Genomic DNA, 18,066 nt, shown 5'->3' on the forward strand with positions numbered 1-18,066 from the left:
GTCTACATTTTGTTTCCCATTAGCTCATAAGAATTTTTTAATTTTAAGCAATAAACACAGAGAACATGTTATTTACTCCTGATTAAGAGCCTTGTAATTGCTCTTACTGACTGACAATCTTAAACATGTGTAGCACATTTTGTTAAGAGAACATAGAGCCTGCAAACAGATCCATCTTTTAAGATTAAATCCCAAAGAATCTGACTTGGCACTCTCCACTGTTATAACTTTCCCCTTCCCTTACATAAGAAGGTTTATCTTGGAGGCAAATAAAAATAGGTTTATGCAAATATTCAAGACAAATAGATGAACCATTGAACCACAGACATTCAAATCGAACTAATTAACCCCATTAGTTTTCAAGTCATTTCTGACTTGACTGTAATGAGCTAAAACAAAACGCAACAGTCACAAAATTACCATTGGAATATTTTATATACATACATACATACATAGGTACATACCGTACATACTGTACATACATAGTTGCACCTGACTCAGAAACAAATTATCTATTCTACCTGGCACAATCTTAATTTACTTTTGTATTTTTAAACAAAATAAAACAGAAATCAAGGGTAATGCTATTTGCACATTTCTCAAGGTGAGATATGACTTGCCTCCGCAAACAAATAGCTAATCAAGATACAACACCCAAACCCACAGTCCATATTTATATTTCTATCAATATTGACCAAGTTGAAAAGATGAAAACTCAATGTTTCAAGCATAACATCATCTAGTTTCAAGCCCCTTCATTAAATATTGGCTGTGCCACCCCTAAAAACTATTTAGATAAAACATTTTAACTTGCTTTAAAAGCAAAAAGACATAGTTTTAAATTGACAAATTACTAAGCATTTATTAACTTCATTTAATTATTTCCTTTACATATTTTAAAACCTCATAAGGCAGAAAATTAACAGTTTTGCAATGTTACTTTTGTATTACTTTTAATCAAATATTGCAAATGAGAACTAATGCCAAGTTGCCCTTTCAAAATATTTTTCTATTCTTTCTTAATGCAATTTATGAATGAGCTAGTGTGTGGTATAAGCCAGTGGTGGCAAACCTATGGCACACGTGCCAGAGGCAGCACGCGGAGCTCTCTCTGTGGGCACGCGCCATCGCCCCAGCGCACGTGGTCTCTAAATGTTCGCCAAAACCAGCCAGCCTGGAGCTGCTGTTGGGGAGGTGCTGCCTCCCCCCATGCAGCAGTGCAGACATACCTTGCTTATGGGCAGGCAGGGTGGGACCTCGCAGAGGAGGAGGAGGAGCTCGTCCTTCCTTGGGATGAGCTGCGCTTGGCGGACAACCTGTAGGTGCCAGCGGCGACAAACTTGGCTGTGTCCCAACTGCGGGGGAAGTCATAGAAGAGGCAGTGCTGGCCGGTTGTCATGGTAAGTGTGGGCTGGCGGGCAGGCCCGGTGGGCACAGGCGGCCGATCTCCACCCAAAGCTCTGACTCATAGGAATGGATGGAAAATATCCGGCAGCAAGAAGGGAAATTGAAAGACAGTGGACAGGGCCTTGCAAGCAGAGCGTGAAAGGGTGCTCTGCGAAGGTTGGGTTGGCGGGAGAACACTCCATGCGAGAGTTTGGGGCGGCAGGAGTAGAACGCTCCATGCAGGGGTTGGGGCAGTGGGAGAACGCTCTATGCGAGGGTTGGGGCGGCGGGAGAATGCTCCGTGCGGGGGTTGAGGCAGCAGGAGAAAGCTCGCGCGGGAGTTGGGGCGGTGGGAGAACGCTCCGTCCGGGGGTTGGGGCAGTGGGAGGATGCTCCGTGCGGGGGTTGGGGCAGTGGGAGAACACTCTGTGCGAGGGTTGGGGCGGTGGGAGAATGCTCCGTGCGGGGGTTGGGGTGGCGGGAGAAAGCTCCATGCGGGGGTTGGGGTGGCAGGAGAATGCTCCATCCGGGGGTTGGGGCGGTGGGAAAACACTCCATCCAAGGGTTGGGGCAGCGGGAGGATGCTCCGTGCAGGGGTTGGGGCTGCAGGAGAACACTCCATGTGGGGGTTGGGGCTGCGGGAGCAGAACACTCCGTGAGGAGGGAGCAGAAAGCTCAGTGCAGTAAGTAAACTTTAAAGAGAGTTTTAAAAGTATAGCAGTATTCGAGAAAATCTTGCCCCTTACATGGGATCAGGTTTTTTTTCTCCACTCCCTTTGGCTGTTCCCTGCCAGACCATCTGGGAGCAAAAAGCCAAGGAGAGAGGAAAGAAGGCTCCTTACGTGGGATGGGCGGGCGGGGGGGGGGAGAGTTTCGCTGCCAGATTGTTTTGCTTGATGCAGCAGAATGGGAAGGATTGTCATTCTGCAGTAAGTAAACTTTAAAGAGAGTTTTAAAAGTATGGCAGAGAAAATCCTGTCTCTTATATGGGATCAGGTTTTTTTTCTCCATTCCCTTTGGCTGTTCCCTGCTAGACCGTCTGTGAGCAAAAAGCCAAGGAGAGAGGAGAGAAGCCTCCTTATGTGGGATGGGAGGGGCGTTTCAGCTGCCAGACTGTTTTGCTTGATGCAGCAGAATGGGAAGGATCCACATTCTGTAGTAAGTAAACTTTAAAGAGAGCTTTAAATGTATGGCAGAGAAAATAATCCACTTTATGTGGGATCAGGATTTTTTTCTCCGCTCCCCCCGTCCCTGCACACCTCAGTACCTACCACGGCTACCAGCTACTCGAGCAGGTCATTAGGCCACCGCCCAGAGCTGCATTCCTGCCCAGCACAAAGGAGATGAAGCAGTCAGCTAGGAAGCCCCACTTAGGCTTAGAGGTGGTAGAGTACACCCAGGGCCAGCAGGCAAAAGACCACCCCAAGCAGGAAAGCCAGATCCACCTAGGCCCAGCAGAGATGAAGAGAGGCACACAAGCCTAGCTGGGACTGGAGGGCCATGGCGCCGATGGAGATCTGGCTTTCCCCGCTTGGGATAGCCTTTGGCTTGCTGGGCATGGGCGTGCTTTACCACCTCTACTGCCCTGCCCCCTGCTCACCTTGTCTTGCTTCGCCTCACCCTGCAGGATGAGCCTCCTGCCCACCGTCCCACCTGCCAGAGACCTCTTGGATCTCCCCCAACCCTGTCTGGCTCCCACAGGTGTCCGTCCCCATGAGTAACATTGAGGTGGCCCTGCCCATTCTGGCCACACCCACCCATGCTACCATGACCACCATAGCCACACCCACTGTGTAGCCACTCCCACTCTGGCCATGCCCCCAGCACTCGGCGATGCATAAGTGGGTTTCAAGTTGCAGTTTGGGCACTCGGTCTCAAAAAGGTTCGCCACCACTGATATAAGCTATAAATTATGACTTAGTGATGCATGTCACCTTCTTCCTGGCAGGAGAAAGTACATTTTAGCCCCTTTTCCAATGCTACCATTATGCTAAAAAAAAAAAAAAGGTTGTAGCAGGTATTCCCTTTGACAGCCACACAGACTACCCTAAACATTTGGGACTGTTAGGATTCTCATATACAGAATGAGAAACATCATATCAAAATAATAGGAAGTGATAGTACCACTCCAAGTTACACTGCAGTTCTGTGTCTAGTTCTAGTCAACACAATAAAAGGACACTGAGGAACTCTAATTTGTAGACTACATCATACAAAGATTAGTTAAAGGAAGCTGATATGTTTAGCTTAAAGAAAAGCTAAGCAGGGATATGATAGCAGTCTTCCAATATATGATGGAATGTTTTCCAGGGTAGAGGGGATGGAAGAATTCTCATAGTACTTGAGGGAAAGACAAAGCTAGTAAGTGGAAGTCAATAGGGAGAGAGCCAATCTTGAAATAAGGAGAAATTTCCTGACTACAAGAGCTATTAAGTGATGGAACAGCTCCATCACCGGAGGTTTTCAAGAAATGATTAGACAGCAATTTGTCTGGAATGGTCTAGGATTCCTATCCTGGGATGGATATTGAAGTAGAAGTCTTTCTTGATCCCTTCCAACTCTAGGATTTAATGACTCATAATATTCAGTAGGGAACAGTATTTTTTAAATGTCATTTATTCCCAATTGTTTTGGCCATTCTATATTTCTAATTGCATTCTTTATTTGCCATTCTTTCTCTCTTAAGCAACTGCTTGATCTTTTGGATCTTCCTTGTTATTTTGATATGTTTTTAATCTCTTTGTACACTGCCCCGAGTTACTCTGTGATTGAAATTAATCAGAAATTAATTGAATGAATGAACAAATGAAGGAGTGAATGAAATTATTGCTTAATGGAATTCAAAGGGGCCATTTCAACACCCTTCTCCATACAGGATTCCAAATTAAAATAACCACAATAGATGACGATGGAGCCCCACTTGAACACCATCCAACTAACAGGAGCCAACATCATTCTGAGTCACTCTTATTGTTGGGATTTTTTTTCTAATATGCAATTACTAAGCTCTTCCTTCTATTGACTCTTCCTTCTATTGATTAAAATTAGCAATAACCAATACATTAGTTTAAATGATTGCTTTTTAAACCAATTAAAGTTGAGCCCTATTTAAGAACTACAGCCTATCCATTATACAATGGAACTAAGACCCATATCTTTTGCTGAAGGCATAATGCCTAAAGCAAAACCTATAGCAAACAATGAATCAATCAAAATAAATGCATGGTAAATCAGAATTAGCAGCATTTAACAGAGGAGATAGAAATCCACATGTAGTAAAACTGCTAACAAAGGCAAGTAAGGGCATATAGTGTTTCATGTGCTAGAGATTTTCTTTCTTTCCCCTTTACCTCCTCACTGTGTCCTATTATTTGCTTTTGTATTTTTTATTTTATTCTATAATCTAATAAAATGTTATAAATTTAAAAAAGAATCATGTGATATTTACATTATGGTAAATGTGCTTATATATGGTATCTACAGTACTAGATTAACATGCAATTTTAATATCACACTGAATAAGAGTTGTCTCATTTAATAAGGAGAACCAAGTGATCTTACCACACAAATTACTGAGACTTGTGACTAAAATGATTTATGCATAATTCATTTAGAACACAGCAAATTTTTAATTCAATTTTTGCTAAATTAAAAATTCCATGTGTTGAAATGAAAGTATTCAAAACCTAATTAGAAATGGTTTATCCTGTGTTTTAAATATGTAAGAACACAGATAGAAAATCAGACCCTCAGGGTTTCCTACTGAACTAAGCTAGATTTTGACCATTTCTTTTCTTGAAAGGCAATGGGAAGACCATACAATTGGATCTTCATACCCATCATTGCTGTCCATAAAGTAATTGAACAGGCAGGTACTTTACTGTAAAGGTACTTTACTGTAAAGGTACTTTACAGTACTTTACTGTAAAATCACCAGTGGTGGAATTCAGCCAGTTTGTGCCCATTCGCACGAGTTCAGCAGAACCGGTAACTAATTTTTTGTTGCTCAGGCCCAGAATGGACTTCTGGAAGCAGCATCCACACAGAGAAATGGTTGTTCCCATATCTGAATCCCACCACTGAAAATCACCCTTCATTTAGCCTCTTAGGAGAATGAATCTTCTCTCACTTTAGCCTTTTGAAAAAGCACCTTTGGGATAATCATGACCTGGATGACTGAGAATCTCCATATATGTGCTACATTATACTTAACATTTACTAAAAAATAAATGTTGCAAAGGAATGAATGAAAAACTTTGCATAATAAAATTAATTGGGAACTTTCTTAAGGAAAACTAAGTATTAAAAATGTAACTTACCTCAAAATAAGAGGAACAAAGGAAGCCATGCTAAGGGCAGAATATGTGCCATCCATTGGTGATGGATACAGCTTACTCAAGACCAAAAGCAAGAGAAATAAGCTTGGGTGAAGCTTCAACTCTTTAGTTTTACTATATAAAAATATACGAAGTTTGTCTAAATTATAATCTTGCTTTTTCAATTAAATGTTCATATAGATAAAGGGCGAGATGTTTACAGTATTTCATAGTCATGGACCAAATTTATTTACTTTTATATCTTTTAAAATGCACACAAGCATATAACCCAATTACATTGCAATAAGAGAACATATTTTTAAAAACTACTTTTTTCTCTATAGGAAAGCGGAATCTCAAAATCACAGGTAAAAAAATATATCAATGTGAATTTTGTCTTAATATTTTAAAATAAAACTGAATTTAAAATTAATCTTAAAACCATTTTAATGCAGAATGTCATCCTTTTATGTTTAAAAATACATAAGAATGAAGAGAACAATTAATTGCTTTAAAAAGTGTTTAAAAGAGTTGTGAGCAATTTAAAAATTGACAAGGGAAAAAAATACTTCAGAACTATTCATTAAGGCAACCTACATTTTTCAGGCTTCCAGACAAAAATATCATCAGCTGTAATAAATACTGCTTAAAGAAACCACACTTTTATTCAGGCTAACAAGGATATCTAAAAAAACAAAAAGCCTTTTTTTATGAACAGCAGAGAAGTAACATGGTCATGCCAGGTCTGAAGTACTTTTTCCAAATAATTTTTGAAGCATGCCCAGCAAATCTTATCCTATCCTATTTTCCACTTCTAACAATTTGTTGTGATACATAACAATGAGTTTTCTTACCTGTCTGCTGTAGCGGTTATTTGTTCCAATTGACTGAGCAAAAATGGATAAAGACTTGGAAATCGAGTAAAGAACTCCCTCCCTGTCATTCTGTAGAAGAATATAAGAAAATCAGTAGTTTATAACAATGCACTATTTTCAAGAACTTTGTCTTCTAGATTTATAGGTAATTTGGTACAATCTAAACAATTCAAAAGTTCATGTTACTCAAAAACATGTGAAAGATACTATAAAATATGTATAAACTATTTAAAATATTATATGAAATAATTTAAAAAGTAACATTGAAGAATCTCTTATATTAGGCATTTATTTCATTGAAAAACTCACTTAACACAATTGTGGAATGTTAACTCATCATTCCAAATCATCTCACCTATTGATGAGTTACAGCATTCTAGAGTTAGGGGATCTGCACTTTGATCAGAGTTTATGATTTTAATGCTTCAGCTTTTAGAGGAAGCTCCCCTCCATTAAGTTTAATAAAGCAACAACTGAAGTGGTAGAACAAAGTAGTAGAACTATTATTGGATTGAAAATAATTGATAGCAATTGGAATATGGAACATGGCAGTACTGAATATTTCCCCCATTCAAAAGCTTCCTACACACAGAAATTCACGTCCAGGTACAGGAGAAACCTTTCCTTCAACACGATAATTTTACATATGCAAAGTACATTTCTTTCTACTACATTTATTCCTTGCAATATAATGCTTTTTAAAAAGAGAAGGACGAGGGGGGACATGATAGCAGTATTCCAGTATCTCAGGGGCTGCCACAAAGAAGAGGGAGTCAAGCTATTCTCCAAGGCGCCTGAAGGCAGGACGAGAAGCAACGGATGGAAACTGATCAAGGAGAGAAGCAACTTAGAACTAAGGAGAAACTTCCTGAGAGTTAGAACAATTAATCAGTGGAACAACCTGCCTCCAGAAGCGGTGAATGCTCCAACACTGGAAGTTTTTAAGAAGAAACTGGACAGCCAATTGTCTGAAATGGTGTAGGGTTCCTGCCTGAGCAGGGGGTTGGACTCGATGACCTCCAAGGTCCCTTCCAACATCATCATCATCATCATCATCATTATTATAAAACTTTGGCCAAAGCTTAATAAATCTAAATTGTTTCATAAAAAAGAAAAAGTCATAGCATAGTGGCTGGGAAATTCTAGGAGTTGAAATCCACACATCTTAAAAGTTGCCAAGGCTGAAAAACACTGAACTGTAGTGTAGATGGTGTTACTGGAGAAATATAATAGCTGTGCAATTTATTTTATGTGTGTGTGAACACTCCATCTGTGCCTGAGAACTGGATGAGCACTGCAGTAAAGAAAGAATGAAAACTAGAAAGAGATTAATTTGTTAAGTGTGCCAGGGGAGATACTTAGCATAATTTTAATTGAAAGTTCATGAGAAATAATAATGAACAAATTGGGGAAGCACGCTGAAACTTTGTGCCCAGCAAGAGGTGTACAGGTCAAATTGTGGTTTTTCAGCAGATCATTGAATAATATATATCAGTGAAAAGAAGCGTTAATTGTTTGTTGATTTAAAGAAAGTGAATAGGCTTGAAAGTGATAAAGTAAATAGCCTTGAATTACAAGTACTTTGGAATATGAAGATAAAAATTGAATTGATGAATGGAGTAGGAACATAATGGAAGTTAAACAATCAAGAAAATAAATGGAACACTTAGGATTTCCTGCCTGAGCACAGGGTTGGACTGGATGACCTCCAAGGTCCCTTCCAACTTTATTATTATTATTATTATTATCGATCATCGCACAGTCAGCCAGATGTTCAGACTGGATTTGGCATTTTGTCTACCTATCGAGTCCTTACCCAGGACCTGGGATAGGCAGATGTGGATGTTTGATGGTATTACAGATATCGTCGCAGGATGGAAGCAGTTCCTAATAAGGCCGCCTTTTGCAATTGACTAATAGCGAATTTGTCAATGCCAATGGTGTTCAAGTGGTGCTCCAGTTGTTTTGGGATTGCACCCAAGGAGCCTATTACTATTGGTACTACCCTTGCTTGCTTTTGCCACAGTCTTTCTATTTCTATTTGTAGGTCTTTGTATTTTGTTATCTTCTCCAGTTCTTTCTCTTCTATTCTGCTATCTCCAGGCACTGCCACGTCCACTATCCAGACTTTTTTGTCTTTCTTATCGACAATTGTTAAGTCTGGGGTGTTATGTTGCAGGTGCTTGTCTGTTTGAATTCTGAAGTCCCAGAGCAGTTTAATTTTATCATTTTCTATGACTTTCTCTATTTTATGATCCCACCAGTTTTTGCTTACAGGCAAATGATATTTTTTGCAGATCTTCCAATGCACCATTGTTGCTACTTTGTCATGCCGCTGCTTGTAATCAGTTTGTGCAATCTTCTTGCAACAGCTTACCAAGTGGTCCACTGTTTCTTCAGCTTCTTTGCATAGGCGGCACTTATTGTCTGTTGCTGTCTTCTCAATTTTGACTTTGTATGCATTTGTCCTTAAGGCTTGGTCTTGTGCAGCCAGAATTAGTCCCTCGGTCTCTTTCTTCAATTTTCCTGCTCTTAGCCATTGCCAGGTTTTATTATTATCTGCTTTCCCAGCTATTTTTTTATGTATTGGCCATGTAGTGCTTTGTCTTCCCATGCCTCTATTCTGTTCTTCATTTGGTCTTTCTTGTAGGCCAGTTTGGTCTCTCCAGTAGTCAGTAAGCCTTCCTGATATATTAATTTCAGTGCATCTTCATCATTGTTCTTCAGATATTCTTCCAAAGCCATTTTTTCTTCTTCAACCATCTGATGTACTTGTAGCATTCCACGCCCACCTATTTGCCTTGGTAGATAAAGTCTATCAATGTCACTGCGTGGATGAAGGGCATGATTCATTGTCATTATTTTTCTGGTCTGCCTATCCATTGCTTTTAGTTCTGCTTGAGTCCAGTCCACTATTCCAGCTGTGTACCTAATGACTGGATTGCCCAGGTGTTGATTGCCTTTATGGTATTTCCTCCATTGAGTTTGGACTTTAAGATCTTCTTCACTCTCTTGATGTATTCACCTCTAATCTTTTTCTTGACTTCAGTGTGCTTGATGTTGTCAGCTTGAAGGATACCCAAGTATTTGTAGTACTCTTCCTCATCCAGACTCTTAATGTTATTTTCGTGGGGCATCTTGATTCCTTCAGTTTTCACTATTTTTCCTTGTTTGATAGTAAGTGTGGCACATTTGTCCAAGCCAAACTCCATTACAATATCTTGGCTATATATACGGACAGTGTTGAGCAGCGATTCTATTTCAGATGATGTTTTTCCATACAGCTTCAGATCATCCATATAAAGGAGGTGGGATAGTCTGGCAGATGTTTTTGATGTTTGATAGCCATGTCCTGAGTTATTCAGTATTGTTGACAGAGGAAACAGTGCAATAACAAATAGTAATGGTGATAATGAATCTCCTTGAAATATTCCTCTCTTGATATTAACCTCTCCCAGCTCTCACCATTGATCTGCAACTGTGTCTTCCATTGTGCCATCGATCTTTGCACAAATTTTCTGATGTTTCTACTGACTCCTGTTATTTCTAGGCACTTTATTATCCAATCATGTGGCAGAGAGTCAAATGCCTTTTTGTAGTCAATCCATGCCACATTCAGGTTGGTCTTCCTTCTCTTGCAGTTTTCCAAGATCATTTTGTCTATTAGGAGTTGATCTTTTGTTCCTCTGCTATTGGGGCGGTTTCCTTTCTGCTCAGGTGGAAAGAGATTGTTTTCAACTAGATGCTGTTGTACTGCATCAGCTACCACACCAGTTAGTAATTTGAAAGTTGTTGGTAAGCAGGTAATTGGCCTGTAGTTACCTGGTGTTGCCCCTTTTGCTGGATTTTTCATTATTAGGTAGGTTTTCCCAGTTGTTAGCCACTTTTCAATTTCTCCTCCTTGTAGTATATTGTTGAACTGTTTGGCAATGAGTGGGTGTATAACAGTTAGATGTTTCAACCAAAACCCATGCAGTTCATCTTCACCTGGTGCTGACCAATTTTTGATTTTCTTTGCTCTTTTTTCTACCATTTTTGTTGTTATTACTAGTTCTTTCATTTCAACTTCTGTTTTATTTGCATCCACCTCTTTTAACCAAGCCGCATCCTTGTTGTATTTCTTTGGATTATCCCATATCTGCTTCCAGAACTGCACTGTTTCTTCCTTGTCAGGTACTGACTGATTCCTTGCAGTTTCTCCATTGATGGATTGGTAGAAACGTTTCTGATTGGATTGAAATTGGAGATTCTGCCTATAGTTTGCAATTCGAGCTTCATATCTACTGATTTTCCTGGCTATAGCTGTTATTTGTTGCTTTATTATTTCCAGTGCTTCCTTGATCTTCCTTGTTTCTAAGTGGTATTTCTTGATTAGGTATTCTTTGGTCTTCTTGTTCTTCAGCTTCTTTTCTTTCATCTGTTCTAGCTTGCTTGCATGTGATCTTAACTTGCTGATCTTATTTTCTAGTCTAACCTTCCATTTTTCTGGTGCACTGTTTGTTTGTTTTTCTTCTTTGTTGATTTTGCATCCCAGGTATTCTGTTATAACTGCAGCTGTGCTGTACATTAGTTGGTTTGTTTCTTGCAGTGAATTGGTGCTTATACTTGCTATTGCAGTATTTGCATCTTTTAATGCTTGTGCTAGCTGTTTCTTTGGAACAAGCTTCAATGCAGGTAGCCTTATTCTGTTGTTTTTGTGCTGTTCTAGATGCTCAGTTATTCTTTGTTTCAGTTCTTTTATTTCTTTAGTTAGAGGGTTTTGTTCTTCCTGAGGTAGAGGTGCCTGGTTTCCAAATGAGAATAGTTGTATATCTCTGCTAGATTCCTTCACTGCCAACCCCCCCTGGTTTGCCTCTACATTCTGAATTACTTCTGGTAAGGCTTTGATTTCTTTGTCCTGGGTAAACCTTTGCAGTTCGTCCAATTCTGTTTCTGTGAATATTTTATTTCGTGTTATAAATCGGGGTTGATCTGCTAGTCTCTGTTCTGTTATTTCTGATTCTGGATGTTGTTCTTTCCAGAACTGTTGCATTCGTTTTAGATATCCTCTTCTTGTTGGACTTGATCTGTAGTAACAGATCATTATTTCTTTGTTTTCCATCACTGTGTATCTGTGACGGGTAAACACCTTTTCTTCCAGTAGTTCTGCAGCTGCTGGCCCTGGTTGCTCAGCCAACAGTCCTGAGTCCTATAACTCATTTTTCACCAGATATCCAGAAACTCCAATATCTAGTGCGGACCTTGTTAACCCGGGCGACGTCCGAGCCGGTATGGCATTCTGCAATTTACGTCTCACCATATTTTTTATGGGAGAGACACTCTTTGTCTGACTCCTCTGATGAGACCTGTCCAGTATGGTTGAACCTCTAGCATAGCTCTCATATTCCTCAGAGTACACAAGCCCCACAACCACGTCAAGGTAGTGCCTCACTGGGGGTTATTATTATTATTATTATTATTATTATTATTATTATTATTACTACTACTACTACTACTACTACTATTACTACTACTATTATTTTATGGAGAAAAATATAAACAATGCGATTCTATATTGGTTGTGAACTAAATAGCAAATGAAAGATTATATGATACAATGAATGGTATAGCTCTGAAAATGAATATATTCAAAAATGAAGATAGCTGGGTCTGACAGGAGAAAATTGTGGCAAAAAATGGGAGCAAGGAGTTGAATTTGTATGCCTTGGGAAGTTGTGGTTACATTTGATCCTTGCTTCATGAGCCATCGTCCTCATTTAATGACAGCAACGGGGACTGCCAGAATTTCCATTCTAAACCTGATGGTCATGTGATGTTTTACAATTGCATTGCTTAGCAACAGAAATTCTGGTCCCAATTACCATTGTTACCCAAGGACCTGTTCAGTGACCAAAGTCATGAGGGTGCTGAAAAAATGGATCTGTGACTGATCTTTGAACTTATGACAGTCACATTGTCCATGTGGTAATGTGGTAACAATTCAAAACTGCCTGCATTTAAGGTAACTAGCAGAATGGGGGGGGGGACTAGGAGTAGTGGGTAAGGGCAAAATAAACCATTCAAACATCTTAAAGGAAGTTGAGAAACAGTCTCTCCTTGGTGCTAGACCTACCCAAGTCTTCTTTGAAAAAGCAATTAAGAGAATTATACTTTAACAAACAAGCATGCAACATTTTTGTTTTAAAAAAAACACTGAATTTTTGGAAGAAGCCAGTTTGGTGTAGGATATAAGGTACAAGCCTAGAAACCCGGAGACTGTGAGTTCTAGTCCCATCTTCTTAGGCATAAAAGCCAGCTGGGTGATTTTGGGCTAGTCACTTTCCCTCGGCTCAACCTACTTCACAGGTTGTTTGTTGTTGGGAGGAAAATAGGAGGAAGGTGTATTTTATATCTTCACTACCTTGAATTACTTATAAAGTAATAAAGGTAGGATTAAAATATAATAAATAAATATGTACAGGGGCTATAAAATATATATTTTAAAGGCATTCGAGTACAAGCTAAAACAAAATGCAAAAGTGTGCCGATACAAAGATAGGACCTTATTGTAGAACAATATATCCAGCTTAATTGTTTAAATAGATATTGCAAAAAAAAATTTTTTTATCAGCTATACCTTTGCAAAGATTAGTGATTGTAGGAGATATTCCAGTCCATACCAATTTAAGCACAATTTAAAAATAACAAAAATTTGAGGCAGACTGCAATATGGCAGCGGTAGAGTAATACAGGTAGTCCTCAATTTATAATCACAACTGAGCCCAAAATTTCCATTACTAAGCAAGACAGTTGTTAAGTAAATTGTGCCTCATTTTACAACCTTTTTTGCCACAGTTGTTAAACAAATCACTGCAGTTGTGAAGTGAATTATATGGTTGTTAAGCAAATCTGGCTTCCCCCATTGACTTTGCTTGTTGGAAGCCAGTTGGATGGCTTATAAATGGTGATCACATGACTTCAGAGCAGTGCAACTGTCATAAACATATACCAGTTGCCAAGCACCCAAATTGGAATGCATGAGCTTGATAATGCTGCCACGGTCATACAGTAAGTGTGTAAACCAGTCATAAGTCACTTTTTTCAGTGCCACTGTAACTTTGAACAGTCACTAAATGAATGGTTGTAAGACAAGGACTACCTGTAATAGTTAAGATTCTGTTGTGGGGCAACAGAGAAAATAATTTAGGCACCATTTCTACATTGTCACTTTAGTTACAGATTATTTTTGTGAATTATTCACAGACATAATTCAAATTTATTAAGCCAAGAAAAAGAATGTCTGAAAATCTATTATAATTCAATATCAGTAAAATGAAAAAAGAAAAAAGATTGATGAATATAGTGTTTGTTTTCCAAGAAACAGCAAGGCAACATGCTTAACTACCAGAAAGCAAACAACACTGCTTAAGTTCATTGACTTAGGAAAACACTGTTCTATACTGCATAGGTCTAAAATAAATACTTTGGGGAAACAGAGAACAAGCTATTGTACCTTGGCTTCCATTTTCTTTCAGACAGAAACCGATAGAGCAAACATTCCTAAGGGCTTACCTTGCCTGTGTTTCTATAAAATTAATAACTGAGCTGTCAGTCAAGGCATATATAAATACAGTAATGCTTTCTGCTTTAGAAGCTCTCCTATTTACAAGAGCAGCCAGCCAAGATTCTGAAATGACTGCATGGTCTGTTGGCTTTGATCTCTTTTATACCCTACTCTCCCAATATCTAGTTTGCTATTTATGATACCTTTGTGTATTTAGGCATAAGTAAAGCCACTGTGAAAAGCCAGCACTTCTTAATGATGAAGAAGGTAAATACATCAGGTAGTGCAAAGGATTGAAAAAAAAAACATTCCAGATACGTCATTTGTTAATGCAGGAGACGGATAGCATTATTTTTCTAATGTTAAAAAAATAAAGCTTAGCTGTGTTATTTAAGCATATAGTAGCTTCATAGTTGTAGAAACATCCCTCAGTATTCTCTTTACCATCAGCAGAGAAGGCAGCATATGACCTAACCTAAGTATAATTAAGGCTAGTAGCCTATAACTTCTTTAGAATATTAAAAAGCATTATGAAAAAGCCTTAACTAAGTTCACGATGGATAGTGAAGTTCAGCAAATAATGGGCCATGTAATTTTTATGATTGTGACTTCTATGCATTAAAACAATATAACTTCAGCCTCATTTGACTAACTCTGTGGTGGCAAACCTAGGGCACACGTTCCACAGGTGGCACGCAGAACCCTCTCTGTGGGCATGTGCACCTTTGCCCCAGTCCTAGGCCTTCAGCTGGGTTTTATAAAACCTTTTCGCTTTAGGCCTTCGCTGCCGTATGCAAAAAAAAAAAAAAAAGGTTCAATCAATCACTTAATTTCAACTTCTTGCGGGGAAAAAAAGATCTCGTAAAGTTGGAATTGATTGATTGAACTTTTTAGTCCCACCCAGTCTGCTGTTACCACCACAGCCATGCCCACCCAATTGGCCATGCCCACCTGGCACCTGAAAATACATAAGTGGGTTTTGGGTTGCAGTTTGGGCACTCGGTCTCTAAAAGGTTCGCTATCACTGGACTAGCTGATGCTTTCTTACAACAACTAGGGCAGGGGTAGGCAACCCAAAACACTCAAAGAGCCACTTGGACCCGTTTCCCACCAAAAACAAAACACTGGGAGCCGCAAAACCCTTTTGATATCTAAAATGAAGATAACACTGCATATATCCTTTTTTACCTTTTATTTATATATATATATAAAGGTAAAAAATGATATATGCAGTGTTATCTTTATTTTAGATGTCAAAAGGGTCTCTCTCTGTCTCCCTCTCTTTCTGCCCTTGATCTGCCAATCCTCTTCCCCCACTCTTTCTTTCTCTCTCTCTTTCCTCCCTCTCTCTTTCTCTCCGCCCTCCCTCTCTCCAATCTGCTACTCACCTGGCAAGCTGGTTTCAAGCTGTTCTCCAACAAGCTCAATGATAGGCAACCTTGGCTCTTTTATGACTCATGGACTTCAACTCCCAGAATTCCTGAGTCAGCATAGCTGGGCTAGCTAGCTCTCTCCTATCCTTCCTGCTTCCTGTTTCCTGCAGAGATGCAGCAAAGGGAGGAGCCACGCCCAATAAGCTTTTCAGCTCCTCGGAGAACACCGTGAGTCCACTCTCTTTTACACACATACCACACACACACACACACACACACACACACACACACACACACACACAAAGAGACAGAGAGAGAAGCAGGGAAGTGCAAGTGCCTCTCTCTGTCCCCCCCCCTCTGCAAATGGCAGAGGAGGCTGGGAGCCACAGGGGAAGGCTCAAAGAGCTGCATGCGGCTCCGGAGCCGTAGGTTGCCGGCCTGTGAACTAGGGAAATAAGTGTGGATCTTCTGTGATTAAACCTCAACTTCTATATCTTTTCAACATAGCACTGCCCGTCATTTATAAAGTTAAGAATATGGATTTCATTTACATATATGTACCAAAATAAGTGCTTGGAAATGGAGATTCAACAGAGATGAAATAAATGAATTTCTTAATTGATGAGACTTTCTTCATAGTATCAGACATGAAACTGTTACCAAACATCAACCTGATTAGGTGATTCTTTAGCTTTGGAAAACACTAGTTGTTGTGTTGGCTGGTGTCTAGCAAGCAAACATATTTGCTCTTTATATTAATCTCTAACATACTTTAAAAACAAGGAGAAAAGATATGTGAATTAGGAATTAAATTAAAGTATGTCCAACTCCATCCCAAGTTGAAAGAGTTAAAAAAAGACCAACAAAACTGCAGGGGTAATGAGCTTGAAGAAAGTAATTAATTATAAAAATATGATAGAAGAAATAGGAAAGAAGAGAGTGGAGGATATTTGGGCACAAATATATTTTCCAGCATTTGTTTTAAACCTATTTAGAAAAATAATTGACTAATCAAGGTGTAGAAAATGGTTTAGAAATTCAGTACCTAAGCTAGGTAAAGCATATGTTATCTAAACAAATAGACTAGAAGATGGAAACAAAATTCAAAATAATTATCATAGGTTAAGTGCTAAACGGAAAGATAACAAAAAATGCAAAGTTCTCAAATTTAGGGGAAAAAAACAAGGCACAGATGAACTTGACTTCATAATAAGATATATGAAAAAGCCTGGAATTATAAATCAGCAGTGTGACATGGCTGCCAAAAGACAAGAACCAAAATATTAGCCATTTCAGGGGAAATGTTAGTTCTAATATCTTCCACACTGCACAACTCCCAACTAAGTACTGTGTCAGGTTCTGCATACTACAATTTAGGAATTCCATTAAATTAGAATAGATAATAAGATGAACAACCAGGTGTAAAAAGTTTATAAATTTTTCAATTAAAAAAAAAGAAAATAAAAAAATGGACTTCTTGTTTCTATGTATTGGAGTTAAAGTATTTTAAATTTTTTTGGATGTATGTATAGTTGATTGATGTTCATTTAACTTGTATGGTTTTTTTTTGTTTTTTAACCTTGTATTCAGCTCTGGGAAGGAGGGGGGAGGGTTATGGGGGGTGGGAGGGTGGGAGGTATTTTATTGTAAAAAGTTTATAAATTTTTCAATAAAAAAAAGATGAATAACCAGGAACTGGTTAGAAATGAAGTCTGTGGGAAGATTGAAAAGAATTAGAAATTGGAATTGGAAAGAAAAGTCTTAACAAGAAGAGCAAATAAGCAGGGAGATGAGGAGTTCCCCTTCAATGGATATATTTATGTTATCATTTGTTGGCAATAGCTTTATTTGGATTTCTGAACCTCAGCATGGGTTGGACACTAAATAGCCCATGTTTTCTCTATTTTAAAATATGTTAAATCTGCAATTTACAATGGTTTGGAAAGGCATCCTTTATATATCAATGAGAAATAGGCTAGTGGCATGAATTCTTGTAGAAGTCTAGGAGACATTTTACATTTCTAGTACTCTGCTTTGTTAAAAAAATATTTATATCAATATTCCCTAAAGGGAATCAACCTCTTAATGGAATGATAATCAAAGTAATATTCTGAAATAAATAATATCTACTTGAATAAGGTTTCCTTTGTTAGACAGCCTGGATGTTTCCATTTGTTTGGAATCTACAGAAATAAAATTCACTTTTATGAATCAGTTCCTCCTTGCAGATTTCACAATTCCAAATTATTGCCACATTTAAAGTGACAAAACTAGCTTTATAAAATGCAATCTAAATTCAAGATGAAGATGCAAACAAAGGCTATCTAAGGAAACCAAACAAAACATAGTTGCTGTAGGTGCACTGCATTTGTTTTATTAAAAAATGTATCAAGGGAGACATCTAGTGGTTTTGAAATACAGAGGTGAAAAGCAATAATGTTTTCTTCAGCAGTGATTTTAGGCAAAGAATGAATTGTCAAAGATCAATTTAAAATAGTGTCAGTGCATTTGTTACATAAAGAATTCATACATTCCAGTAGGTTCTGGTTATTTCTCAAAAACATTCTGTATTT

General features: G+C 38.6%; 1 protein-coding gene across 6 annotated transcripts in view; it reads right to left on the reverse strand.

Annotated features, from left to right (window-relative positions):
- THADA (THADA armadillo repeat containing) overlaps positions 1 to 18,066 on the reverse strand; it is a 136,536-nt gene that overhangs the window by 58,292 nt on the left and 60,178 nt on the right. For 5 of the 6 annotated variants that reach the window (XM_039357749.1, XM_039357747.1, XM_039357748.1 and 2 more), the window contains 2 exons: positions 6,557 to 6,646; positions 5,706 to 5,837 (listed from right to left, as the gene is read on the reverse strand). In XM_039357749.1, the coding sequence (XP_039213683.1) occupies positions 5,706 to 5,837; positions 6,557 to 6,646 (222 nt within the window). The remainder of the gene's footprint in view (positions 1 to 5,705; positions 5,838 to 6,556; positions 6,647 to 18,066) is intronic. The other variant, XM_039357750.1, reaches the window with a different exon arrangement.

Source organism: Crotalus tigris, unplaced genomic scaffold (genome assembly GCF_016545835.1).
Source record: "Crotalus tigris isolate CLP2741 ecotype Arizona unplaced genomic scaffold, ASM1654583v1 scf7180000018941.1685476, whole genome shotgun sequence".
Lineage (NCBI taxonomy): Eukaryota > Metazoa > Chordata > Lepidosauria > Squamata > Viperidae > Crotalus > Crotalus tigris.